The sequence below is a fragment of the Symphalangus syndactylus genome, chromosome 3 (assembly GCF_028878055.3).
Source record: "Symphalangus syndactylus isolate Jambi chromosome 3, NHGRI_mSymSyn1-v2.1_pri, whole genome shotgun sequence".
Classification (NCBI taxonomy): Eukaryota; Metazoa; Chordata; class Mammalia; order Primates; family Hylobatidae; genus Symphalangus; species Symphalangus syndactylus.
The window spans coordinates 35,993,703-36,021,545 of NC_072425.2; the positions used below are offsets into that span (position 1 = coordinate 35,993,703).

The 27,843-nt window shown below is 39.3% G+C and overlaps 1 protein-coding gene and 1 pseudogene across 3 annotated transcripts in view; both read left to right on the top strand.

Moving 5' to 3' along the window:
* The window catches only part of CTNNAL1 (catenin alpha like 1), a 68,967-nt gene that overhangs the window by 15,377 nt on the left and 25,747 nt on the right, over nucleotides 1-27,843 (top strand). For all 3 annotated transcript variants that reach the window (XR_010119997.1, XM_055271571.2, XM_055271570.2), the window contains exons 3-10: nucleotides 5,448-5,635; nucleotides 7,406-7,525; nucleotides 11,735-11,824; nucleotides 12,866-13,036; nucleotides 16,691-16,891; nucleotides 19,132-19,218; nucleotides 23,367-23,525; nucleotides 25,705-25,797. Coding sequence is in view for 2 of the 3 variants with exons in the window: in XM_055271571.2 (XP_055127546.1) it covers nucleotides 5,448-5,635; nucleotides 7,406-7,525; nucleotides 11,735-11,824; nucleotides 12,866-13,036; nucleotides 16,691-16,891; nucleotides 19,132-19,218; nucleotides 23,367-23,525; nucleotides 25,705-25,797 (1,109 nt within the window). In the remaining variant the exon portion in view is untranslated. The remainder of the gene's footprint in view (nucleotides 1-5,447; nucleotides 5,636-7,405; nucleotides 7,526-11,734; nucleotides 11,825-12,865; nucleotides 13,037-16,690; nucleotides 16,892-19,131; nucleotides 19,219-23,366; nucleotides 23,526-25,704; nucleotides 25,798-27,843) is intronic.
* On the top strand, nucleotides 5,698-5,858 carry LOC129479993 (uncharacterized; annotated as a pseudogene).

Sequence of the window (27,843 nt, forward strand, 5' to 3'; positions counted from 1 at the left end):
TGCTGGAAGGTCCCCTCTCCTTCCATGGGACAACTAGAAATAGCTCTAGACATTGCCAAATGTCCCGTGAGGGGTAAAAATGGCCCCCAGTTGAGAACTCCTGGGACAGGGGATTAGGAAGACCCGCTAAGGAAGGAACATTAGAGCAGAGACTGCAATGGAATGAAGGCCTGAGCTATGTGGATACTTGGGGGAAGGGCATTCCTGGCAAGGAGAAAGTGAGAATAGGCAAGGACTGGAATTTTAGACTATGTTCTAAGTGGAATGAGGGATTAGTGGGAGATTTTGTGCTGGGCAATGACATGATCTCATTTGTATTTTTAAAAGGGTAACTGGTGGCTCCTGTATAGAAAATACATTTTAGGGGATGTGAGGATGGTTCAGAGAAACCAGTTAGGAGGTTGTCACAGTGGTCCAGGTGATAGATGATGGTGACTTAGACTAGACGATAGCACTTGAGGTGGTGAAAGGTGGCTTTGTTTCAATATATTGCCAAGGTGGAGCTGATAGGATTGGCTGATGGTTTGGATGTGATAGAAGAGCCAGGGATAACTCCAAGATTTGGGATATGAACAGCTGGGCAAATGGTGGTGCCATCTACTGAGATGAGGAACTCTGAGAGAGGATCTGGTCATCAGCAGGAGGAGAGCGACTGCGATAAAACCAAGTAAATGTGGAGGGATGGACAAGATCATACATGGTCCTCTATGTTATGTGGATGATTTCAACTATTATTCTATACTAGGAGTCATTGAGAAATTTTGAGCCAGATGAAAGACATATTGTTTTGTGTTATTTTGCTTTGTTTTGTTTTTTCAAAACAAGAACATTTCACAGATGTTTTGTGTTAGATAGAAGTCTTTCTGATAGTGTGGAGGAAGTGAACGAATGAGGACAGCCTGAGAGAAGGTTGAGACTGAAGGCAGGGAGATTAATAGGGAAGCTTTTGTGGTAAAACCAGCTAGGCCAAGTCAGTGTAACAGGGCTGTAAAGAACAGGAAGAGTACACAAAATACTCGTTAAGGTGGTTGAATAGGTAAAAGTAGATTGTTGACTAAAGGAAAGGGAAGACCCTGGGTTGACATTTGGATTTCTAGCCATTCACTGGGACAGAGAATAGGTTTTATGTGGGAAGCAAGGGGGGATGTCCTTATTCTATTCATAATTTATATTTTTCCTACTTTAGAAAAGGATTTGAAAGCACTAACAATAAAAGACATGTTCAATAAACTTATTAAAATAGGATGTGAAAATAAACCAGAAACTTTGGCAAACATTATTATTTTAATTAAGGATGAAATTTATCTTTGTACTTCCTGGAAGGCAAGACAAAAATGTGGGAAATAAAGGGTTATATAATCTCATTGTTTGTTGAAAGGAAGCAAAGCAGCTTGTAAGAGGAGAGACTTCTTTTCCTGACACTAAATTATTGTGTGGGTGCTTATGAAACAGACATTACGTAATGGACAATTCAACAGAAAATGTAGAGATGTTCTTCATATTACTGTTTCTTTTTGCAAGAAAGCTTTGTAGTTAAAAAAAAAGAAATAAAAAAATTACTGTTTCTTCTAACAACCATTGATTAAAGCAGGAGTACAGTATTTTTAAATGAAAGGACAACCTGAGTCCTGTGCTCCTTGTTGGCTTTGTAGCATGTCATTGTGCTCAGTGTAAGGTGAGAGAGGAGGACGTGGTACACTGACACGAGTACCATACGCCCAGGCAGCTCCATAAATGGAGTATTTTGGAAGCTGTCAGGTTTCATGGGCTCCACATGTCATCTTCCTCCTAGTGTCACTCAGGTAAGAGTATGAGAATGATGCCTTCTGGAGTTGTAAAATATAGAAGCCTTTTTTTCTCTTAACACATACAAACTTAAGACTTCATTAAATCACTGCTGTAATGTTTCTAGCCCACTCAACCCCTACGAATCATTTTCTTTTTTCGACAACGGCGTTCATTTGAGGGAACTAATATAAAGTAGTAGATAAAGAACTGGAGCTGGCTGGGTGCAGTTGCGCACACCTGTAATCCCAACACTTGGAGGCCAAGGCGGGTGGATCGCTTGAGCTGTGTTTGAGACCAACCTGGGCAACATAGTGAGTCCCTGTCTCTACAAAACATAAGAAAAAAAAATAGCCAGGTGTGGTGGTGCATGCCTTCAGTCCCAGCTACTTGGGAGGCAGAGATGGGAGGATTGTTTGAGCCCTAGGAGGTTGAGGTTGCAGTGAGCAGTGATGGTGCCACTGCACTCCAGCCTGGGAGATGACAGAGTGAGACCCTGTCTCAAAAAAAAAAAAAAAAGAACTGAAGTCTTAGAGTCAGATTGCCTAGACTTTAATCCTGGTGCTTCTGCTTGCAAGCAGGGTATATTGGGCAATCTATTAAACATTTCTAAACCTCAGTGTTCTCATCTATAAAATGAGACTGTTAGGGTTTGTAGAGGTGTTTGGATATAATGCATGTATCATTTCACACATAGTAAGTGCTCAATAAATATTAGTTGTCATTATAATAATTAATTTTTATTCTTACTTCCCTGTGTTGAACTCTTAACATTATATTGTTGCTTTTTACTTGGCTACCAGGCAAGGTTTATATTTATGTTTTATATGGAAGTTCAACAAATATTTGTGTTTGATTGACCTTGGGTTTTCCTATTAAGACACAGCACTAGTAATTACATATAATAAATTAAAAATGATACCCGTGAAGCTGTAAGACAGCTTTGTGACTTTTTTAGGGAACTGATTTCTGAACAGTTTACACTTTGAACAACTTTATAATGTTAAGGAAGCAATTGACCATGTTGGTGGAGCCCACCAAATGTTACTATCCCACGTACTTATGAGTTAAATGCCTGGGGTCTAGTCAGAAAAAGGAAAGGTTGAATAATGCCATATGTTCAGGCTTACCTGTGGTATCTTTTGTGGTTGAGAGGTGTAGAAAAAAATTAACATTTTCCAGAGGATCAGAGGAAATATTTTTATCCTTTTAGCTAGTAATGATAGAATGCAAACTGATACTTTTCCTCCTGCCCCTTCTGTATGCCTTAAGGTTAATTCTAAGCACTTTCATTCTCTGTTCTTTGCTATCAAAACTTTGTATTAGTTACCTATTTCTGTGTAACAAATTAACCCAAACTTAGCAACTTAAAACCACAAACATTTACTATCTCAAACAGTTTCTGAGGGGGCACCAATCAGGGAGTGGCTTCACTGGGTGGCTCCGGATCAGAGTGTCTCATGAGGTAGCCGTCAGTGTGTTGATCAGGCCTCTGTTACCTGGAAGCTTGACTGGACTGCAGTTCTGCTTCCAGCCTCCCTCTCATGGTTGTTGGCAGGCTTCACTTCCTTGCTGGCTGTTGGCTGGAGGCCTCACTTCCTTTCCACATAGGCCTCTGTGTAGTAAGGGCTGCTTATGACATGGCAACTGGCTTCTCTCAGAGAGAGAGAGCAACCCAGACAGCCGCCTCAGTGATTTTAGAACCTAAGCTTGGAAGTGACATACCACCACTTCCACCATACCAACCCTGGTATGATGTGGGAGGGGACAGACAGCACAAGGTTGTGAATAACAGTAGGTGGAGATCATGGGGAGCCATCTTGAAGGCTGGCTACCACAGAATTCCTCTATCTGTAGAGCTTCAGCTATTGTCATTATACACAAGACATCCAAGTCTGCATTACCAGTCCATGTCTTGTGGCTTATCTTTGGTGTATTCCTCTGTTATTTCAAACTCCTGTTGTCTGAAAGTAAAATTATCATCTGTCTTCCATGCCCTTCGATTTTCTTTAAGCAACTTAGGTTTACAACTTTGAGGCCATTTTTTCACTCGTTCTTTCCTTCTTATCATTGGTCAGGTACTAATTTTATGTTTTCTTAGTGTCTCCCAAATCATCTTCTTAATGTTCCTATGGCTACTATACTAGCAAGGTCCCTACTATTTCACACCCACAATTGATACAATAGCCTGGCTCTAAGTCTTTGCTTTCCATTCTATTTTATGTAGTCCTACTAGATTGATCTTTCTTTTTTTTTCTTTTTTTTTTTTGAGACCAAGTCTCACTCTGTCACCCAGGCTGGAGTGCAGTGGCGCCATCTCAGCTGACTGCAACCTCCACTTCCGAGGTCCAAGCGATTCTCTGCCTCAGCCTCCTGAGTAGCTGGGATTACAGGCCCCTGCCACCGCACCTGGCTAATTTTTGTATTTTTTTAGTAGAGACCGAGTTTTGCCATGTTGGCCAGGCTTGTCTTGAACTCCTGACCTCAGGTGATCCACCCGCCTTGGCCTCCTACAGTGCTAGGATTGCAGGTGTGAGCCACTGTGCCTGCCAGACTGATCTTTCTAAACCTTGACTTATATTTCACCCTGTGGCCTCTCCATTAAGATTCCAATACTTTTTACTCAAGATCCTTAGCCTATGAGCTGACACATTATTTTGTGTATGTAATAGAATTGACAGGAGGGCTTTTGTAAGAAAATCAATCCATTAGGCACACAGGTATATTTAGGACTTTAAAAAATGATCTTGAACACTGTAAGTTGGTTAAAGGTTTATTATTTTAAAAATCTTTTTAACAGTATGGAGGTTTGAAGAATATTATAGCCTTGTATTATAATACAAGAATACTTGTTTTGTTAGCAGATAATTACCATTACAGAAATCAAAAGTTTTGATAGCGACAGTGAAGAAGATAATTTTTCTAGAGGGTTGGGTGTTCAATTAATAGAATGGTTTATGCCAGGTATCGTAAGAAGTTTATATAAATTCAAACTGCAGCCTAAATGAGGGCCAGCCTGTGGTTTGAATTCTCAGGAGGGAGGCTTTTGTTTGGTTTACTTTCCCCACCCAAAGTCCAGGCTGACTGTCAGACAAACTTCCTTATTGTTTCTTTTTGCCTATTGACAGTTCTTTCCGGGGGCCCCCATTGTATTGAAGATGTCATCCCTTGGGGCCCAAAGCCCTGTCTTTTTTCTCTCTCTGAGGATCCGTGAAAACCCAAGGCCGTTCAGCTTGTGGAGATTGGCAGTGACCCCTGACTTCTCCCCGGCCTCGCCCCAGGCCAAGCCTTGGCACCTGCTTATTGCTCGGGTTTTAGGGTATTCTTTGGTTTTTGACTCATGAGATTTCTCTTACTGTCTTGTAGGGCAGGAGGCTTTTAGATTGTGTAGTTTGCATTACCACTGGAAACAAAAATTATGATGTTTTTCAAACTGGGTGAGGGCAAAATTTGTCACAGTTCTTAAGAGTATGCTATTATTTTCTGGTTAGAAAGCATCGTATGATAATCCCTACAGTCGTCAAGGTGAAACTGTTTCTTGTTCCTGAAGTAAGACTCCAAAGCTGAGTTTCTCCTCATTGTGCCTTACCTTCAAGGTCAGAGAGAAGTCTAGATTTTAATTTGTATGCCCGTTTAACTTTCTCCCCTCGCTTTCTTGTTAGGAGAAACAATTGCAGCACTTACAGACATAACCAACTTGAACCATCTGGAATCTGATGGGCAGATCACAGTTTTTACAGACAAAACAGGAGTGGTAAAGGCTGCAAGATTACTTCTTTCTTCAGTGACAAAGGTGTTGTTGTTGGCAGACCGAGTAGTCATTAAACAGATAATAACATCAAGAAATAAGGTACTTACCTTTCTGATGTTGCTGTATTTTTGTCTTTCTGTGTTGTTCAAAGTGCTTTTTATGACTCTTAGTGGTGGATCACTCGGCTCATGTGTTGATGAAGAATGCAGCTAGCTGTGGGAATTAATGTGCATTGCAGGATACATTGACACACTGATCATCTATACGTTGAATGCACTTGTGGCCCTGGGTTCCTCCTGGGGCTATGCCTGTCTAACCGTTGCTTAAAAAAAAAAGTTGTTTTTAGGTTAATTGTGAGTAATTTGGCAATGCTTGTCTATTATAATTGTTTATAACTCTGTAGTTTAAAAGTAGTGTTTCTTCTATATGTGTAATTCTTAAATGATGGGTATGCTGTGCCTAAACTTTTGAATGCAAGTAATGTCTCCTCTTAGAGAATCATTATCCACTTGTCGAGGCTTATTGGTGAAAGCTTTAAATGTGTACAACATTTGGAAAGAAAAGGCGAGCACCATGATAATATATGTAGCAGAAACCTAGTTGATAAAAATACTGAATTCTTCAGTACTTTTTTCCCTCCCAAATCAGAGACTAACAATATATAACGTAAGACACAGTTAAATCAGTGGAAATGACAATTATCCACAGCTACAAAATTTCTGTATGCAAAGTCCCTAAATGTTACTGAATAATCTCAAAACTTACAGAATGGATTTAAACTCTTCCAGTGCAGAAGTTAATCTCTCAGATGATGGTCACGCTCCATGATCATCTGGGAATCCAGGGTATGTACGATCACTTCTTGCTCTGGATGATTTGCTAGGCAAAGAGGAGAGCAGTTGGCTGGGGAAGGAGTTGTCCTAGTAGGATTTGAGGATAAAACCACCTGATAAGTGTTGAATGAATCGGAAATTGGAGAGGTGGATCTGGCAGCGCTGGAGAAATAGGAACAACCTTCCCCTCTTTGAAAGATGGAGGTTCTCACAGTGGTGGCAATGTGCCTTATCTGTGTTAGTCGCCTGAACTTCCGGAGCTGCCAGGGGAGATTAACATGCCAAATATTCATCATATTCTCAGGAAAAATAAGTAAACACAGGATATCTGTGTTTTTTTTAACCTATCTTGTTCTGACTAAAACAATCTAGTAATGTTATTTTAAAGAAAAGTATTTGAAAATATGTTTCACATTTATTTACTTTATTTCTTACATCAAGAAAACACATAACATTTTAGTCATTGGCTCTACCACAGATTCACACTCTTTATTCACCCCGATGGCCCATTTCTGACTGAGCCAGACTAATTTTCCTACTCTTAAAGTCCCACACTTCCCTTTTGACTCTATGCTCTGCAGATAATGAGGTTCCTTCTGCTTTCCTGAGAATGTTAGGGTTCCTGTCCACCTGGTTCACTGAAACTTAAAGCTTGTGTGTGCTGGCTTTCATCCTCACCCCTTCCCAGTTCTCTGAAGATTTGATTACTGTGGTCCTGCCCATTCCCACCTTCTAGACTTGGCTGCATAAATGATCCCTTCCTTTGTATATGTAGTCATTTCTTTTATTCTTTTTCCTTTTCCTTTTCAAGTAACTCAAAATCTCATCATATAAACAAATCATTCCCCTAATAATTCTGTGGCCTGAATCGACTTCTACTTCTCTGAGCATCCCCTTCTGTGTCTTGTATCTGGCTCCGCCTTCTCAGCTTTCGCCTAGAATTCAGAATTTTCCTTTTTTTCTGTCTACTCAGCCTTGGCAATCTCAGTCTCTTGCATTGCTATCACCAAATAATGAAATATTGTCTGTTTTTCAGGTTCTTGCAACTATGGAAAGACTAGAGAAAGTGAATAGCTTTCAAGAGTTTGTCCAAATATTCAGTCAATTTGGAAATGAAATGGTGGAGTTTGCACATCTGAGTGGAGATAGACAAAATGTATGTACTCATCACATTTTACAATCTTCAGATAAATACATACTTTTTAGTTTGGATGGAGGTATGATCTTCAGGATTGTTTGGATTGGTTTCTTTGCTTATTACGTCTGCAGCCTTGGTCTTGAAAGCCTTTCATAGATAAGCCAGGATAAAGTAAGTAGATCTGTATGTCTTTTTTTGTACATTTATAGCAGTTAATTTTGTTCCCACCTCATACACTGGGAAAGGTCATACTTGCCTTCAGGGCTCAACTCAAGTACTTCTTCTTTTTATTTGGTTACTTTCTCTTTTATGAAGCTTTCCATTTGATTCCTCTACTAGGGCTCAAGCACATAAAATTGAGTCATCATGTGTATTCTTATAGTGTCTTGTTAGATATTTGTTATGCTTACTATATTAGATTAATAGTAATAACCCAAGCCATTATTTATTTGCACTGCCTATGTGTTAGGTACTTAATATACATGATCTCATTTAATTCTCAATACATCCCTATGAGGTAGGTATTGTTACTACTGTTTTACATATAGGGAAACTGAACCTGAGACAAGGATAAACTTTCCCAAGGTCACTATGCTAGCAGATCGAACTCAGTTATATCTGATTCTAAAGCCTGTAGTTCTCAAACTACAACATATTTGTTTTTTATTTTATTTTATCTTTTTTGAGATGGAGGCTCGCTCTGTCACCCAGGCTGGAGTGCAGTGTCGTGATCACGGCTCACTGCAACCTCCACCTCCTGGGTTCAAGTGATTCTCCTGCCTCAGCCTCCCGAGTAGCTGGGACTACAGGCATGCACCACCACGCCCAGCTAACTGTTTGTATTTTTAGTAGAGACAGGGTTTCACCATGTTGGCCAGGCTGGTCTCGAACTCCTAATCTCAGGTGATCCGCCCCCCTCAGCTTCCCAAAGTGCTGGGATTACAGGCGTGAGTCACCGTGCCCAGCCGATATTAGTTCCTTATGGGTCTGTTCCCCAATTCAGACAATAAGCTCCTCAGTTTTGGGAGATGGAAGATCATATTATGTCTAGGATTGACTTTTCCTTGTTGGGGTATTTGTGTAAGAGTCTGTCTTGTTGGCAGGTTAAATATATGTAATAATTGACCATTTCTTGGGATGGTTCTGGGTGTAGTCCCATAGGCTATTCTCTGTTTTTGATATGAACTTTCCCAGTTGCAACTGGAGTTGAAAGATGGGTATTGGTCTGGAGAGTGGAAGGCTAAATAATGGCATTGGTTTCTAATACCAGTGGTGATTCTATAGGCAGATACCTTATTGTTTCATTTTCTGTCTGCCAGTATTGTTCTTTATAAAACAAATTTTCTTTCTTTTCCTTCTCTTTCTCTTAATCTTCCTTCTTCTCCTCATTCTTCCCAATGATAATTATTAGCCTGAGTATTTTTATAATAATAATAGCTTATCATCTAGCATTTTCTTGATCACTTGAGCAAGCGTGGCATGAGTCATAGGTTCTAAAGCTGCCATCCTTCAGTTACAATTCCTACAGGATCCTCTTCAGCTTCTGGACATAACTGAAAAACTTTCACCATCATTTTGATTTGTAATTAGAAATTTGGCATGGAGAACATTTTATTTTTCTCAATTCTTGTAATATTGTGATCCAACATTTAAAAACTTCTGGCTGAAGAGGTATCTATGTTTAACAATTTAGCTCATTAAATTTGGGGCCCCTGAAACTTACTGGCAGCCTTTTTATTGTCTTTGTGTTTGATAAGTGCTACTCCTGGGTCATTTTTTTGGGATATGCATCCAGGGTTCAAATGCTTTCTCCTTTAGAATAGTCAAAATATCCTGCAAAGAGCTATAGGTCAGGTGCATTCTCAGTTTTCTCAGCAAATATTCATCAGCTGCTTACTGTTAACCAAATACTACACTAGGTGTTGAGGATTCAACAGTAAATAAAAGTGACAAAAACCTCTGCACTCATGGAGCTTATGTTTTAGTAGGGATGGGAGGAGATAGACAATAAAACAGAAACATGCATGGTGTGTTCAAAGAACACGAGGGCCAGTGGATGTATCAAAGTGAGCAAAGGGGGAGGGTAATAAGATGAATTCAGAGAGGTAGTGGGCAGGCCAAACTGTAAAGGACTTTGGCTTTAAGTAAAATGGGGAGCCATTGGAGGTTTGGAGTAGGAGAATGACATTTTCTGACTTGAATTTTAACTGTATCACTCTAGCTGCCATGTTGAGAATAGTTTGCATGGAGACAAGGGCAGAGGCAGGTAGACCACTCAAGAGGCTATTACAGTAATCTATTGAGAGATGATGGTGACCTGGACCAAGGTGGTAGAAAGTGGCAGTGGTGAGGCTGGGCATGGTGGCTCATGCCTGTAATCCCAGCACTTTGGGAGGCTGAGGTGGGTGGATCACCTGAGGTCAGGAGTTTGAGACCAGCCTGGCCAACATGACGAAACCCCATCTCTTCTAAAAATACAGAAATTAGCTGGGTGTGGTGGCACATGCGTGTAATCCCAGCTACTCAGGAGGCTGAGGCACGAGAATTGCTTGAGCCCAGGAAGCAGAGGCTGCAGTGAGCTGAGATCACGCCACTGCGCTCCAGCCTGGGCAAGAGAGGGAGACTGTGTCTCAAAAGGAAAAGAAAGTGGCAGTGGTGACAGCGTTACCCAAATCTGAGAAAATACTTCTGGAACTATTGGGATGCTTCACTTAGTGCTTCATGGACCATCTGGGTTTTATGGACACCTCTGTTTTGTCCTGTGGACCAGCCCTTTCCAGGTTGAGATGCCATCTTTTTCTGTTGCTTGTTATCACCATACAGCATATGGGGTCATATGTGGCTTGTAAGTGTCAGGTATAGCATACACACTTGATGCATTGTCAGCTGGACCCACAGGTGTGGGTCCTGTGGAAAGGAGTCCTGTCCAAAACGTTAAAGACAAGAGGAATGGGTGGAAATTTTATAAGCAACCTCAACCTTTATCTGATAGGTACCCATGATGGATGATACTCACATATAGGACACAGCTCTTTGGGATGTGATCTGCATTAGCTTTGGGGTTATATGCACTTTGTCATACACTATTTGTAATGCCATCTCTATCTCTTATTATATCTATATTGGGATGCAAGTGAGTGAGAGTGATATTACTGTGTAGGACTAACTTCTGAATCCATTCTAATTTATTCAAGCAAATTTACTTTCAAAGGCAAATCATTCTTAAACTTTAGGTTTTTCTTATTTGTAAGAAAGGGCCTTTAACCTAACTTACAAATAAAAAAGGCTAACGTGACAGGGAAAAATTTTATGTAATTCAAATTTCAATCTCCATAAATAAAGTTTTCTTGGAACACAGCTGTTCTTATTTATTTGTGTATTGTCTCTGTTTGCTTTCATACTACAATGACAGAATTGAGTAGCTGTGATGGAGACCGTATAGCTCAGAAGGCCTCAAATGTTTATCTGGGCTTTAATTGAAAGTATTGCCCACCTCTGATTTAGATATAATAACCAAATTATTAACAGAGTATTTTGTTGTAGATTTGATCAGCAAACTTTGGCTACCTCATATAATAGCACACATTCTATTGAGGGCTCTGTGAGGAGAAGCCACCCCCCACCAAAACAAATTCAATACACAGTGCTTTCTTAGGTGTTCCTTTTCAATCTTGTTGAGGAAAATTATCTACCCAAGAAACATCTTCAGAATATTTCAGAGCAGCATAGTGATTAAGATTAAGACAAACGAACCCCAATTTGAGATGCACAGCAGTTAGATGGGATTAATTAGACAAGGCTCCTTAAAGAATCGACTTTTAAGTGTCTGTTTTGAAGGAAATAATAGTCAATAGATGCTCAGTAGACAATTTACTTTTAATTAAGTAAGACATAGGCTGGGTATTTCTGGTTAAGATGCAGTGTGTGCACTTGGCGTGAGAATGTCAGGTATGACAGAACACCAGAATGTCAACCATGTGCAGCCTCTAGCTGTGTCTCAGTTCCTGGCTCTCTAGCCCTTTGTAAGAGTAGCTTTTTCTTTCTACTCATGTTGTGTTGATGTATTCATATTGAAGCAGTGACAGTTTGTAAAACTTTATCCTGTTTTTTTTTTTCACTTAACAATATTACTGAATTTTTGAGTATTAGTGTTGAATAAATACTTTTTTAAGAAATTGGGTTGTTTACATGGTCTTAGACTCCTCCGTGATTTTATTTCATATTTAGGATTTGAAAGATGAAAAGAAAAAGGCAAAAATGGCAGCAGCTAGGGCAGTTCTTGAAAAGTGTACGATGATGCTTCTCACAGCTTCAAAGGTAAGACAATTTTGGTTTTACTGTGTAATAAATTAATAATTAGAACACCTGACTAAATGCATTTAACTTACATAATTTACATTTTAAAAAAGATCAAAGTGATAACTTAGAACATAGGCCTGAATAGTTAAATCTCAGTTATTATTTATAAGAATGCTAACTTTCTTCCCCAACTCCAAATAATAATTAATTTATGAGTCAGCTTTGATTGAACAGCTCAGCAGAACATGGTGTATTAGGTGCTGTGAATTAAGGCCTGTCACACATGGTCGCTGCCTGCAGAGTTTTGCCAGTCTCATTGAGGAGCCAGCACATGTGCTGTAGGAAAAGCTAGACAAGTTAAGATCTGTTAAATACAGCGGAGTAAGAAGTCAGCCCTTAGTTTATTCTGTAAATTCACCCTTTAATCCCTTTTTCCACTTTTAACAAAATTATCAATCAGGAGTATTTCCAAACAGCAGTTGGCCAGCAAATTGGTTCAATTCTAGAATGAATGAGTAAAATGTCTCTTTAGCAGTTTGTTTGGAATAACCTTTTCTTCTGAGAGTATTTACCCTGTGCTAGAATCAGTGAAGCCACAGAAACAGACTTCGTGGAACCCACTCAGAAGGCTCTATTTTGTCTAGGCCCTTGAGTTTTTTATTTACATCGTTTTTTAAAAGTCAAGATGCATCCATGATCATATTTCACTTCTGTTCATTTCATTTTTCTTCATTCTTTTTCATTTCTTGCATGTGTAAGGCAACATTTAAAACAGTTTTAATCATGATGAAAAGAGATTTTTTCCCAAAAAATTTTTAAGTAAACTTACTATTGAAGTATAAAGGTATAGTTTTGCACTCTGCATTTTTTATTTAACCTTGCTATCGCTTTTTACTCATCCTGCTTCCACTTTAGTGAGGAGAAGCAGCTGAGTGAGCCAGGGACCCAGGAGATTTTGGTAAAGAACCATTTTTCTTAGCATGACATGTTCTCTGTAAGATTTTTGTGCGTTATGACATAAATCAAATATTAAAATAAAAATTTTCAATTGTTTTGAAGACATGTCTGAGGCATCCTAACTGCGAATCAGCCCATAAAAACAAAGAAGGAGTGTTTGACCGCATGAAAGTGGCATTGGATAAGGTCATTGAAATTGTGACTGACTGTAAACCGAATGGAGAGACTGACATTTCATCTATCAGTATTTTTACTGGAATTAAGGAATTCAAGGTAAGAATAAAGAGAGTATATTTTTATTTTTCTCTTTCTATTTTATTTTATTTTAATTTTTTGAGATGGAGTCTCGCTCTGTTGCCCAGGCTGGAGTGCAGTGGTGTGATCTCGGCTCACTGCAACCTCCACCTCCTGGGTTCAAGCGATTCTTGTGCCTCAGCCTTCCAAGTAGCTGGTACTACAGGCATGTGCTACCATGCCTGGCTGATTTTTGTATTTTTGGTAGAGATGGGGTTTCACCATGTTGGCCAGGCTGGTCTCAAACTCCTGACTTCAGGTGATCTACTCGCCTGGGCCTCCCAAAGTGCTGGGATCACAGGCATGAGCCACTGCACTCAGTCTTTTCTTTCCATTTTAAAGGAGCATCATTATGTATAGTATCTATATTTTTGTGTAATGTTTTAGAACAATGCTTCACAAAAGCAAATATATCTATTTAAAGCAATGCCACTCTGTACAAACTTGTTACTCAGTAATATTTACATTAGAGGTGTTATTTACAAAGAACGGTGGTCTTTGGTTATAGTAGCTACTCTGGCCCTGTTTAGCTGTATGGTTTAGCTGTAGCCCCCTGTTTAAAAGAATGTTCCCTTCCTGTTTTTTGAGCAGTGCCATATATTTTTGAGCAGTACCATACACAGGATGATGGTGAGCAGCAAATCATTTCTGCTAGAATTCCTGCTTTTCTCTGTGTTAGAGGGTTGATACTTTGAGACTATAGTAATAGTATTAGTAATAATTAAAATTTAAAAATAAACAGTAATACACACTAACAGTTATTGAGTCCTTACTCTGTGCCAGCCCTTTTCTGAGTGCTTTAAATATATGAACTTATATAATCCTCAAAGAACTATTGCTATTATTTCCATTACACTGTTGAGGAGCTTGAGAAACAGAAAGGAGATTAACTTGCTGGCTACTAAGTACCAGAGTTGGGATTTGAAACTAGGCAGTGTGACTCCAGGAAGTCTGACTTCTCATCAGAAGTCATAGACATGGTGAAGATGCTTTCTGGGTAAGAGCAGTGTCTGAGTTGGGAGGGCCCTAAGAAGTCATCTAGTACAATGCCCTCCTTTAACAGATCAGAAGACTAAGGCCCTGAGAAGTTATCCAAATGCTAAAGGTTCCCTCTTCTCTAACAGACAGGGCTGTGATGAGAATGGCATTCTTTCCATTTTACTGCACTTTGATTTATTTAATTAATTTATTTATTTTTGAGATGGAGTCTCGCTCTTGTTTCTTGGGCTGGAGTGTGGTGGCACGATCTTGGCTCACTGCAACCTCTGCCTCCTGGGTTCAGGCGATTCTCCTGCCTCAGCCTCCTGAGTAGCTGGGATTACAGGCACCCACCACCACAGCTGGCCAATTTTTGTACTTTTAATAGAGATGGGGTTTTGCCATGTTGGCCAGGCTGGTCTTGAACTCCTGACCTCAGGTGATCCGCCCACCTCGGCCTTCCAAAGTGCTGGGATTACAGGCATGAGCCACCACGCCTGGCCCTGGACTTTGATTTCTAATTGTGTGAAGGTCTAAGTAGGAACATGGGGTGAAAAGACAGTAATGGAAAGTATTATCTCTTTTTGCTCTTAATAAATATTTTATTTAATCCCTACCTGCCCTTTAGGTGGATATAATTATATACTGTTTTTTTGTTTTTTGTTTTTTGTTTTTTTTTTGAGGAGGAGAGCTAGTAAGTGGCAGAACCCTTCTTTAGGCCCAGGATTCTCTAATCCCAAAGTCCATGACCTTTCACTTTACACATCTGGGTTTGTTTATATGATGCCAGTCCTACCACTGAGGCTTCCTGAGGGGAAAGAAGCTGTAGGGACCAAACTTTCTCTTAGAAATTTTATTGCTGAAAGGGATCTTAGAGATTATTTTTCTAATCTTCCCTTTTTATAAATGCTGAGGGAGGAGATGTGTTGTTAAAGGATAATTAGGGAAACAAGTCAGGTGAGAGACATCTTTCACCACTTGCTGCTGCATTTCTGGTGCAGGTGAAGGAGGGGCAGTGCTCTGCCTGTGGCTGTTGCCGACAGCTCTGGCTGCTGCCCTCTCACCATCAGGTGTGCTGGAGGCAGAGCTGTTATAAATAGGCTCAGTCTCACCGTCTGTGATTATCTCTTTGGCATCTTACTTTTTTTCTGATGGAGAGTATAATCTATGGAGGGAAACTGGATACTTTGCTGTATTTGGTACCATGAATATATGGACAAATGTTATGAAACCATATCAGTAAATAGCCTCTTTAAAAAAAACCCACAAAACTCCACTAAGTTGCTATCTAAAAACATGTATATTTTCTCTCTAAAGGGAAAATAAAACACCTTAACATAAATGGTATGAGGCCAATATAACTGATTTTTATGTTTTAATTCTGTTTAAATTCTCAAATTTAATCATCTTAAATTAATAAAATAAATTTAATTATCTGAGAAGATCCCCGTTGTAAATTCCATACCTTACTATTATCCATATTCTTTCCTAGCTTAAATACAAGTTTCTGTCTACCTAGGATGGAGTGATCACCTGACACAACTTGGGCCAAGAGCAGGAGGGGAAGCAAGGACTCTCCTATGGCGTCTTGACTTTCCCAAACTTTGATATTTTCATGAATCATGTTAAAATGAGTCACACATAAGGATTAATTAAAATAACATTTGTGAAAGGACTTTGAAGTGTTAAACAAATGTAAACTATCCTTATTATCACATTAATTGTGACCATAATCGTGATCATTACCACTTGTTGCCTCTTGGCCCAAGTTGTCTGTGTGACATATTTCATGGACTGTAGTGTTTTACAGGGTTGAAGTGGCATGATGCATCATAGAAAGCTGAGAGAGAAAGACTGCACACGTGAGCATGTGTTCATCACACAGTCAAGGAACTCCAAACAGGGTGGCTGAAGTGAAAGGTTGTTGGGGGTTCAGGGGGTGAGATAGACTGTTAGAGAAGTATATAAAGACAGGCCATAGAGGATTTTGTGCTATACCATAGACGTTTGGGCTTGATTCTCTATAGATGGTGAGGAGCTATTACAGGGAGGTGGCAGTATCAGACGGTTTACATTTTAGATTATACAGACCCTCTGGTAGAGGATGTTTGGGTCAGTAAGGTGCTGTTGGGGACTTTAAATAAAACGTAGGGAGACCAGTTAGGTGACTAGGAGAGTCTTTGCTGAATTAACGAAGGAAAAATGGATGCCTTCCCCAGTCCTTCTCACACCCCACATCTTCCACACCATCCTTCCCCCTGGGCTCAGCACATTTCATATTTGGGTGTAACTTATCTTCCAGGACTTTGCCTAGGCATTTTCTCAGATGCAAATCTTTTACCTGGAGGCTGGTTCATTTTTCCTACCGGTTGCTACAGGATGATGCTCTTTCTGCCTTAGTATTCACTGATCTCATAGGAATGTCATTGTATTAATTACTCTAGGAACGGTGCTTTACATGGATATTGAAGGCTTTTGAGCAATGTGTCCTCCTGGGTTAGTGGCGAATATAGATATCATTGGTGGCTGTATTTCCCCTCAGCTTGGGAAAAGAAAATGCTAGTGTTTTCCTGGGCACTGTTAGAAATTACAGCCCATTTTGGTCAGGTGGGAATATTGACTCACATGGAGGATGGATGTCCTTTCTGTTCTCAGATGAATATCGAAGCTCTTCGGGAGAATCTTTATTTTCAGTCCAAAGAGAACCTTTCTGTGACATTGGAAGTCATCTTGGAGCGTACAGAGGACTTTACTGACTCTGCCTACACCAGCCATGAGCACAGAGAACGCATCTTGGAACTGTCAACTCAGGCGAGAATGGAACTGCAGCAGTTAATTTCTGTGTGGTTTCAAGCTGTAAGAACTTTTTTTAAAATCAAAGTAAATCTTATATAATGGCTTTCTCATAAAGTTTTGCAAGATATGGAAGCTACATAATCACCAGGAGTATGAATTTGTTCCAGAATGGGACAGGATATCTCATCCCTTCTTTCCCTCCTAGTTGGCCAAAATATCCTTCCCATCTAGCACTCACAATACTTGACATTTATTTCCAGGCCTGTTGACTCTCATTCTAGCCAGTCTGGATTCTATGCCTCTGTCACTATCACTAGTTCACTCTGTTTTCCCCACTCTTCCACCAAACTCACCTCTGGAAAATTCCTCCCCAAAATGCTTCTTCAGAGTGAAGAACAGAGAGGTAGACCCCCACCTAGAGGTTCTTGGGACCTGAGCCTGACTGCTGGAGCCATTCACATGTACACAGTTCTTACCTCTGAGGACAGCTGATTTACAGACACAATGATTTAGAAAACTTATTGGGGTGTAGATTCAATGAAAACAAGAGTAGATCCATCTGGCAAGTAAAAGCTTTTCACCCTTGCACAAATTCCTGGTCTAAAATTGGTGGGTGGCCACTCTATGAACCTTAAATGGGTTGTTGGTGTGCTTCAAACAGAGGAGCTTATTTGGGCAAGAATGGCCAAGACTGACAGAAGTGGGACAGCACAGGAAGTGTGTGTACACAATCTCTTACAGCAGGTGGATTGCAAAATGGAGAGACAGAGAGCCCTGGGACATGTCTCTAGCATTATTTATTTCTTAGGCCCAGACTATGTCAAAAAAGTATTTAACATGGCTTACAATATAATATAGCAGTGATAATACAAATCTGGAAGTCATGAACAAAGCTTTGGTAGTAAAGATGATGAAGGAGGGTGGATATGGCTGAGATTGAAGAAAGAAGGAGCAGTTGATTTCCTTGTAAATAGATTAATTTATGAATGAAAGTAGCTATGAATCACAGATTTCTCAGATATTTTCTTGGCATCACAGTAGTGCACATGTTCTTATTAACAGGCAATCTTGCCCTAAAGTATAGTGGTGTGAGAGACTCGAGCAATGTTTTGTGTTTAGTTTGAATTATCTGTGTGATACACAATCTAAAGTGTAGATTGCTTCAATGTTAAATTTTAAGTCCAACACTCACTATGAAGAGTTGCTTGTGATGAAATACTCTGTTGGGAATGTGATTCTATCAATACTCAAATTTTGCAATTAGCAGATGTCACAAATTTAGCAAATTTACCCTGTGCATATTTCACAAGCACTCAGATCTCTGATCCTGCATGCTAGATGTATTTTTCATTCATTCATTTTTTTCAGCAGTTGTTACAGGTGCCTTTTATATGCCAAGCACCATAAATCTAAAGATGAGTAAGATAAAATCTTTGTCTGCAAGAATTTTACAATATAGAAATTTGCGGGAAGGGGTAAGACAAGTACAAATAGCTTTGTAAGTATCCTAAGAGAAGGTGTAGACTATGCATTGAGAGGGGTTGAAGGAGGACAAATTTATATTTAGGGAGAGGGCTCAAGAAGGCTTCATGAAGTATTGATATTTAATTTTTATTTATGATGCAAAGAATTGAATATCTACTACCTACCATTTGCTATGCCAGGTACTGTGGATTTAGTGGTGTGCAAAATAGATGTGAACCCAGCTTTCGTGGCCTAGTGGGGAAGATAGACTTTAAACAAACAAAAAATGAAAAATTCCAGATGGTTTGGACTGAAAAAATAAATATGTAATTGCAAACTAGGATGATTATGGAGCAAAAAGATTACAGTGAGTAAGAAGAGGGTCTGATTTAGATTGAGTGATCTGAAAAAGCCTTTCTGAGAAAAAGACATTTATGTAAGATCTTAAAGATGAGTAGGATTTTAATTTTTAACTAGGTTAGGAGTGAAATCATGGACATTCTAGGCAGAAAATAAAAGAGATTAATTTTAGACTTGATGAATTTATTAAAGAAAATTAGATTTTAAAAGTTCACCTTTCAATATAATCCCTAGGTTCACAGAAAAATAAATAAATAAAAAACAAAAGTTCACCTATTTGTAGTTAGCATTGAAAAATATAACTAAACTGAAATTTTATTTTCCACTATAACTTAAACAGGTAAATTTTGAAAATCTACTTTTATAGTTCACAGACTAATATTAAAATTTATTACAATTTACAGTTCAAATAAAATTGTAATTAACAGATTAAAGAGATGCGGTAACATTACATGTATACTTTTTAAAATTTTTAGCAAAGCAAGAAAACAAAAAGCATCGCTGAAGAACTGGAACTCAGTATTTTGAAAATCAGTCACAGTCTTAATGAACTTAAGAAAGAAGTAAGTATAGTTTGAAATTTAGCCTCTTCTAATTCTTTGCTAATGTTCATGTTGTATGGGTGTATGAAATGCATTAGTATTAGTATGTCTCTGTGCCTAGAAAATGGTTTTAAAAGTTTTCCTTTGAGGCAAGGCATGGTGGCTCATGCCCGTAATTCCAGCACTGTGGGGAGGCCAAGGTGGGAGGATCACTTGAGCCTAGGAGTTTGAGATTAGCCTGGGCAACATGGTGAAACCCCATCTCTACAAAAAATACAAAAGATTAGCCAGGTGTGGTAGTTAGCGCCTGTAGTCCCAGCTACTCGGGAGGCTGAAGTGGGATAATCACCTGATCCCCAGGGCTCAAGGCTGCAGTGAGCCATGATTGTGGTACTGCACTTCAGCCTGGGTGCCAGAGTGAGACCCTGTCTCAAAAAAAAAAAAAAAAAAAAAAAGTTTTCCTTTGACATAGTTATTTTGAAGCCATGATTTTATTAATGCCATCATTCTCAAAGCTTGCACATGAATTTAATCGCTTTATTCGTAATAACAAAAAACTAATAACCTAGAATTCCATCAACAGAGGAATTGATAAATGAATTTTGGAATAATTCTACCAAATACTATTCAGTAATAAAAGAGAACAGTATTGATACATGCAACAATATGGATGAATCACTAAGACATACTAAGCAAAAGAAGCCAAGCACAAATGATTATATGTATAAAATTCCATTTAGAAGAAAACAATTCTAGAAAAGGCAAAACTAATTTATAATGACATAAATCAGCTCAGTGGCTATCTCGGGTCAGAGGTTGGGGTATATTTACTGCAAAAGGGCATGGGAGGACTTTTTGGCATGATGGAAATGTTCAAAATTAGTTGTTGTGGTGGTTACATGGCTGTATATGTTCATCAAAACTCACTGAACAGTATCTTTAAAATAGGTACATTTTGTTTTATATCAATTCTATCTCACTGCAGTAAATTTTTAAAAATATTCCTTTGTTGAGAAGGTTTCCCTGTTCCCTGAATAAAAAGTTCGTCATCTCATGACTTACTTGGTCACTCTCAGGTTATTGAAAGTCCTATGGTCACTTTAAGTCAGGTGTTCACAAACTACAACTGGACCGTTTTCGTCAGTAGAGTGTATGGGGACACAATGCTGCCCATTTGTGGCCCTACTGTCTACTGTTTTCTCACTACAACAGCAGAGTTGGATAGTCACAATAGGACCTAAAATATTTACTCTCTGGCCCATTACAGAAAAAGTTTGCCAATTCCTGCTTTAAGTCACAAAACACGATCTCAGTTGAAAAATTAGAATGTTCCCTCCAATATGTTAATCAGTATTTAAATCTTCATTTAGTTGTAGAGCTTCTCCCCTGTTCCGTTTTCCCAGCTCCAACTAGATAGAGCTGGGAAGATGTGGTCTCTTCTCCCTTTTTCACTTTCCTCACCCTCCATTACGTAGCTGTTGTTGATTGTTGTCAGGTTGTGGCATAGAGAGAGAAGAGAGAAAGTTGAGAGGCAGAAGGTTTTTAGTGACCAGCACCCTTATCAAATGGCTTTGGGCTTGGTAGACATTTACAGCAGACTTTCACTCTCATGGATACTTTAGTGGTTCTTCAGAGGCTTTCCTGTTGCCCCCCCTACCCCCACCCCCACCCCTCAACCCCTATATCCTGTTGCTCCCTCCGCTTTGAGGCATGCCTGGAGGAGGGAGTCACAGTGGGCACCCAGCAGCTCTCCAGACAGACCCTCCTCACACAGACCTCTCCTTTCCCTTAGCTCTGCTTTCTTAATTCTTTTATTTTTATTTATTTATTTTTTTGAGGTAGAGTCTCACTCTGTTGCCCAAGCTGGAGTGCAGTGGCGTGATCTCGGCTCACTGCCACCTCCACCTCAGGGGTTCAAGCGATTCTCATGCCTCAGCCTCCGGAGTAGCTGGGATTACAGACGCACGCCACCACGCCCGGCTAATTTTTGTATTTTTAGTAGAGATGGGGTTTCACCGTGTTGGCCAGGCTGGTCTCAAACTCCTGACCTCAAATGATCCACCCGCCCTGGCCTCCCAAAGTGAGCCACTGCACCCAGGCTTAATTCTTTTATATTCTTGAAGACGGTCAAGGGCTCAAGACAATGAAATTAGAATTTTTAAAAAATTTTCTTATTTTTGAGATGGGGTCTCACTTTCTTGCCCAGACAATGGTGTGAACATGGCTCACTGCAGCCTTGACCTTCTGGTCTCAAGTGATCCTCCTGCCTCATCCTCCCATGTAGCTGGGCCACAGGTGCATGCCACCATGTCTGGCTAATTTTTTGTAGAGACAGGGTCTCACTATTATAAGCTCAGGCTGGTCTTGAACTCCTGGGCTCAAGCAGTGTTTCTGCCTTGGCCTCCCAAAGTGCTGGGATTACAGGTGTAAGCTATCATGTCTGGCTGAAATTGGTTTTTGGATGTTTCTTATATAAATTATATACATGGTGATCTGTTTCACATCCTACTTGGCACTGATATGTCTATTGAAATCTCCATTTAAACATCCTGTTAAACTTAGAAAGACATGGTTTTCTATGCTTTATAAAAAGCCTGCTGCCCTTGACACAAGGAAAAAACAAAATAAAACAAAAAAGAAAGAAAAAAGCCTACCCATTTTATTCCAGACTATTCAGTTTTAACTCAAGTATTGTTAAAATCCTGACTATCAGTAGAACATGGTCTACTTGTGATAAACTGAGTGGCTTTCCATAGGCTTCATTTTCATTACCTCTTATATGGGTGTATCCACGTCAACCTCATAGAATTCTTGTAAGGATTAAGGGAGATAATGTATATAAGGCTGCTGTCAGGACATTGCATAGAGCAGGAACTTTGCGTTTGTCCTGCCTCCCTCTTCTTACACGTGACGAGTTATGTGACCTTGGCAAGACACAGTCTCTGTGGAGCTGTTTCACAGTCTGTAAAATAAATGACTGGCATTAGATATTCTCTAAGGTCCTGCTGGTGAAACAAAATCTTTTTAAGTTCTTATGTGGCATTTAATTTCCTAAGGAAAGTGAATTTTAGTTTCTTTGTTTCTAACTGTAATTATTCTCACTTAGTTGCATGAATGCAGAGGCTATCCTATTGTTAATTTTGGAGACAATCCTCTAATTTGAATTGAGATTGGATTACTTCCAGGAAAAAAGAAATCACTTCATTCAAATAGATTTAATTCAAAGTCAGATTTTTCTGAGAACAATGTTATTTAAAATGATCTATTTCTGGGCAACCCCAAAATAACCTGTCACGTCATTAAAAAAAAAAAAAGGCAAGATAAGAAGAAAATATTTTGGAGTTAATAGTGTTCCAAGATATCCAGTAAGAGTGAGCCATGCATTCCACCCAAAGTGAATAAAACCATGGAGTTTGTGTTACCCTTTAATCTATTGTTTCTCCTGGGACCAAATTTGTTCATAGAGGTGGAGAGTAAAGATCTGGATGGCAACTATAGACAGATTCTAACCTCCCTGAGGGCAGGGGTTGTGTCCTACTTGTCATGTATGCCCAGCCTCTAGTACAGTGCTACAGTGCTTGCCATGATATAGGTATTTAATAAAATTTATTAAATTTATTGAATCTCACATTGGTACTTTTTCAAAAGTATGCTAAAGAACTTATCAATGATCACAAAGTGCCAATTTTCTTAGTACTCTAAATATTGCACTCTTAATACTCTGAATACTCTTAATACTGTTTCATTCCTCACCAACTTTAAGATTAGCAGAAGCATTTTTCACCTAAGGGAAAAGCTACATGGGAAAGAGCTGGTTGATAACAGAATGAAAAAGGGACAAGGGTATTCAGCCATTGAATAACCAGTTCATCTTCTAGAAACAGCATTACCACTAGCACCAGGGGGTTAAAGGATGAATTAGATATCACTCCTGCCCTTGAGAGAAACTGTAAGCTCATCAGTGCTACACAACTCCTACTGTTACACAGGGAACTTTACACCCTCCCCTCAGTGGAACCCACGGAACTGCTTTGCAGCCTCTCTTTATTAATAGTTTTTAAAGTGCTGATGTGGTGCTTGGTCACAAAATGTTATTGTTTGTTTTCTTTCCTTCATCACCCTTCTCCTTCTCCACCCTCCCACCCCTCCACCCACACACACACCTGCAGCTTCATAGTACAGCGACACAGCTGGCAGCAGATCTATTAAAATACCATGCTGATCTGGTGGTTCTAAAAGCATTAAAACTTACTGGAGTAGAAGGAAATTTGGAAGCTTTGGCTGAATATGCCTGTAAACTCTCTGAACAGAAAGAGCAGCTTGTTGAGGTGAGTAAACAAGGTGCTAAAGAAATTGTAGTTTAATAATGACCTTATTAAACTATATGGGAATGTTAACACAAATACAGTTTTGGGTTAATTTATCTGAGCATTTTCTCTCTCCTTTGGAATCTTAAAAGCATAGCATGTATCTGTTCTGTTCCTGCAACAGTCTGGCCTCTAAAATAAAACAAAATAAAAATGCTAAGACCCACAAATGAACTTCTTAATCTTCTTTTCCTTATCCTCTCAGAGAAGTTAGACCTTGGAGTAGAGCCATGGAGGTATGTCGCATGACCTTGTTTCTGTTTGAATCTGTCAGGGTCTCAGCAGGGAGAAGATGACACACTCAAATTAGGATAATTTGAAGAGAGTTTAATAAAGAAGCTGTTTACAATTGCATAGACAGGGCCTGGGGAAACCATACCTGAGAGAGCAGTAATTGGGGCGAGTGGTAGCAAGGCTGATACCACCCCAGGCCAACATCAACAGGGGTATGTGAAATATAGAAGCCTTTCAGAGAACTGCCTTGAGAAGTTTGTGATTTTAGGACTAGGCCCAGAGACAGCCCAAGGTGACCCTCCCGGGAGGAGCGTCGGAGTCAAGGCCCATTCTCTCCTCAGTCCTGCTCATCTGTGGATGGGGCTTCCCATTGGATATCCCATTAGGATAATCCTAATTATCCAAACATAGATGTAGACAATATAGGTCAGTCTCCCAGGGCAAAAGGCAGATGTGAGAAGGGAGGAGTGCGGTTAAGGAGGGACAATGAGAAGACATCTGGCACACGATTCCAAATCTTAGTTATGAGTTACTGATGCTTCACCTGACATGTGTTATAATTCCATTTAGGCTTATTAATTGATATTCTGAGCCTTCTGCCTATTGAAAATGTCAGATACCTACTAGAAAAAAAACCCAACTGTATTAGTTTGTTTTCACACTGCTGATAAAGACATACCCAAGATTGGGTAATTTATAAAGAAAAAGAGGTTTAGTGAACTCACAGTTCCACATGGCAGAGGAGGCCTCATAATGAAAGCAGAAGGCAAAGGAGGAGCAAAGGCACATCTTACATGGCAGCAGGCAAGAGAGTATGTACAGTGGGGGAACTCCCATTTACAAAACCATCAGATCCCATGAGACTTATTCACTATCACGAGAACAGTATGGAGGAAACTGCCCCCATGATTCAGTTACTTCCACCCGGTCCCGCCCTTGGCACATGGGGATTATTACCAATTCAAGGTGAGATTGGGTAGGGACACAGCCAAACCATATCAACAACCAAACAAAAAACTGAACCCATGTATAGCTTGTAGGTATGAGGTGTTTGCTAGCCAACATGCATATAAATACACAGATATGAACCATCTAGCTATCTTCATATAATCTAACATACCCTGTTCACCAAATCTCAAAGACTAATGGTTAGAAGGAACCTTTAGACTAATTGAACTGGCTTCCTCTTCTTTACTTGTTTACATAGGAGGCTAAAAACTTCTGGGGGAACATTCTTAAAATGACTGTAGATATAGCTTCTTCTTTTAATAAATTTGATGCTGCTATGTTATCAAATTTATATGTTTATAAACCAAATGTTATAACTATAGGGAAACTGCTTATTTTAGGAATCTTGCAGCAAATCTTTTTAACATGGAAAAAAAATGTTCTCTGATTTTCTGTTTTAAGCATCAAGATTTTCAGTAATTTCCTCTGATATAGGGTCTCTCCTTATTATACCAGTCTGCCTAATCCAATGTTAGCTCCATTGGAAGACGGTGTTGATAGAACGTGTAGCTTTTAGTAACTCTGACATAGTTTAGCTGTGAGACCTTGGGCAAGTTACTTCTCTGAGCCAAATTTCTTTATATATAAAATATGTGGGCACTACTAGGTCTTTCCAAAGATTCTTTCTGTTTCTAATATTCTGTATTAGAAATATTAGCTATCCAATCTTGCCATGATTGGATAGGAAGTAGAAACAATGTTATACATTTATTGGTATCTGCTTTGTTCCCAGAGAATCTGTTGGTGACCAATATAATCTTCTCAGTAATGTTTAAGTTTATTTTAATAGGTTTTAAGAAATTTTATTTGTAAAATCTTCTTTTTAATTATAAAATGATACTATGTATTGTGGAGGATGACGATGTGAAAATTAAACTGTAGACATGTTTTCTCGTAGACTTGTCGATTGTTACGACACATATCTGGGACAGAACCTCTGGAAATAACCTGTATACATGCAGAGGAGACATTTCAGGTGACTGGCCAACAGGTATGATAATAGCAGATTGCTCCTTCTGTATAGTGTCCTATCTGAGTGTTATAACAAGTTGTGTGGATGGACGGTATAAATGGTTTTTCGTAACTAGAGTCCAAATATACATAGAGAAAGAAAGATAATGGAATTTCTGTTGGTAGTGTGCCAGAACATGGCTAGCCTTCCATTGGAGCTGGTCATCTGCCAAATTGGAGACTGGTTCATTTAACTAATACTCTAGTTTATATCTATTTTAAAGGAAGCTGTTTACAATGCACTTGTTATGTTTGGAGATTAGGTTATCATGACATAAGAAGCCATATATTATGTAATATTCACATTTCAACCTAAGATTCAAATACATTTCATGCTAATAATTAGGACATGAGACTAAAACACAAACAAAACAATGTTATGACATTACTTATAAGATTCAGTTGGGACCAGGCATGGTGGCTCACACCTGTAACCCAGCACTTTGCGAGGCTGATGTAGGAGGATCACTTGAGTACAGGAGTTTGAGACTAGCCTGGGCAACACAGCAAGACCCTGTCTCTACAAAAAATAAAAACAAACAAACAAAAATTACCCATGTGCAGTGGTGCTCACCTATAGTCCTAGCTACTCAGGAATCTGAGGCAGGGGGATAGCTTGAGTCCAGGAGTTTGAAGCTGTAGTGAGCTATGATTGTGTCACTGTACACCAGGTTGGTGACAGAGCAAGAGTCTGTATCTGGGGAAAAAAAAGATCCAATCAGAAGCAAAATAACTATCTTAAATTAGGCAAATAGTACATTATAGTGTTAAAATAATAATTATGATAACCAGAATTAGCAACCACTGAAAGAATGTTCTGTTCAATATTAAATGAAAAAAGTAGGGTACAGATTTGTATGTATACAAATTATTCCCATAATTTCATATGTATAGAGAATGTATATGCATATGAAAATACCTATATGACAATATCCTTGTTTAGCTAGGGTTTTTCTCTGGATTTTCTATAGTAGAGGATTCATTTGTCCTTATAATTTTCAAAAGCCTTTTTAAGACTGATTATCTCATTTAATACTGTTCCTGTCAAATTAATCTAAGGAAAGTGGTTAAGACAGAGCTTCCTCCTTTTTTTTTTTGAGACAGAGTCTCACTTTGTCGCCCAGGCTGGAGTGCAGTGGCACGATCTCGGCTCACTGCAACCTCCGCCTCCCAGGTTCAAGCGATTCTCCTGCCTCACCCTTCTAAGTAGCTGGGATTACAGGCATGCACCACCACGCCTGGCTAATTTTTTTATTTTTAGTAGAGACAGGGTTTCACCATGTTGGTCAGGCTGGTCTGAAACCCCTGACCTCGTGATCCCCCTGCCTCAGCCTCCCAAAGTGCTGGGATTACAGGCGTGAGCCACCGCACCCAGCTGCTTCCTTCTTTTTTAGAGTCTAAGCTCTAAAATAACGTTTTGCAGTTGTTCTTTTATTTATATTTTTAAATATTATTTATATTTTAATTTATACTTTATTTATATTCATTTATTTACTGTCAGCCAAAAGGATTCCTCCTAACTTGCAATATTGGGCAGTAGAGGTTGAGTCCCTGCATCTTTTATATCTGAGAACAGTGCAAGTGACCTAGACTCAGTGATGGTGTGTGCCCTCTAGGAGAATCATGTTGGATGTTGGAGGGATGATCTCATGCTCTCCTGTAGAGAACAGTGTCAAAGGCTTATCATGAAAGCAGGAACTATATGAATGAACCTCCACAATGATTATCTGCTGAACACTTTATTACAACCAGGGGATCTGCTTACTGGGAGAAACTGTGTCTTCAGTATTGGCATGGGAGTCACTCTTCTTGCCTTGGCTGGAAATGTATTCCAGTAGAACTGGAGGGCTTGACTCTCCTGCCATATGCAATCAGTTCTTGCTCCTATCCTCAGGCCCTGCTTGTCATCTGGTTGCAATTTTTGGTTTATTGTTTTATTGCAGCAGAGATATTAGGAATAGCCATATTTTCTTCCCCAGGATAGTGGCAGAGCATGTTGTTAATAACCTGCATAACTTGAGAAGCT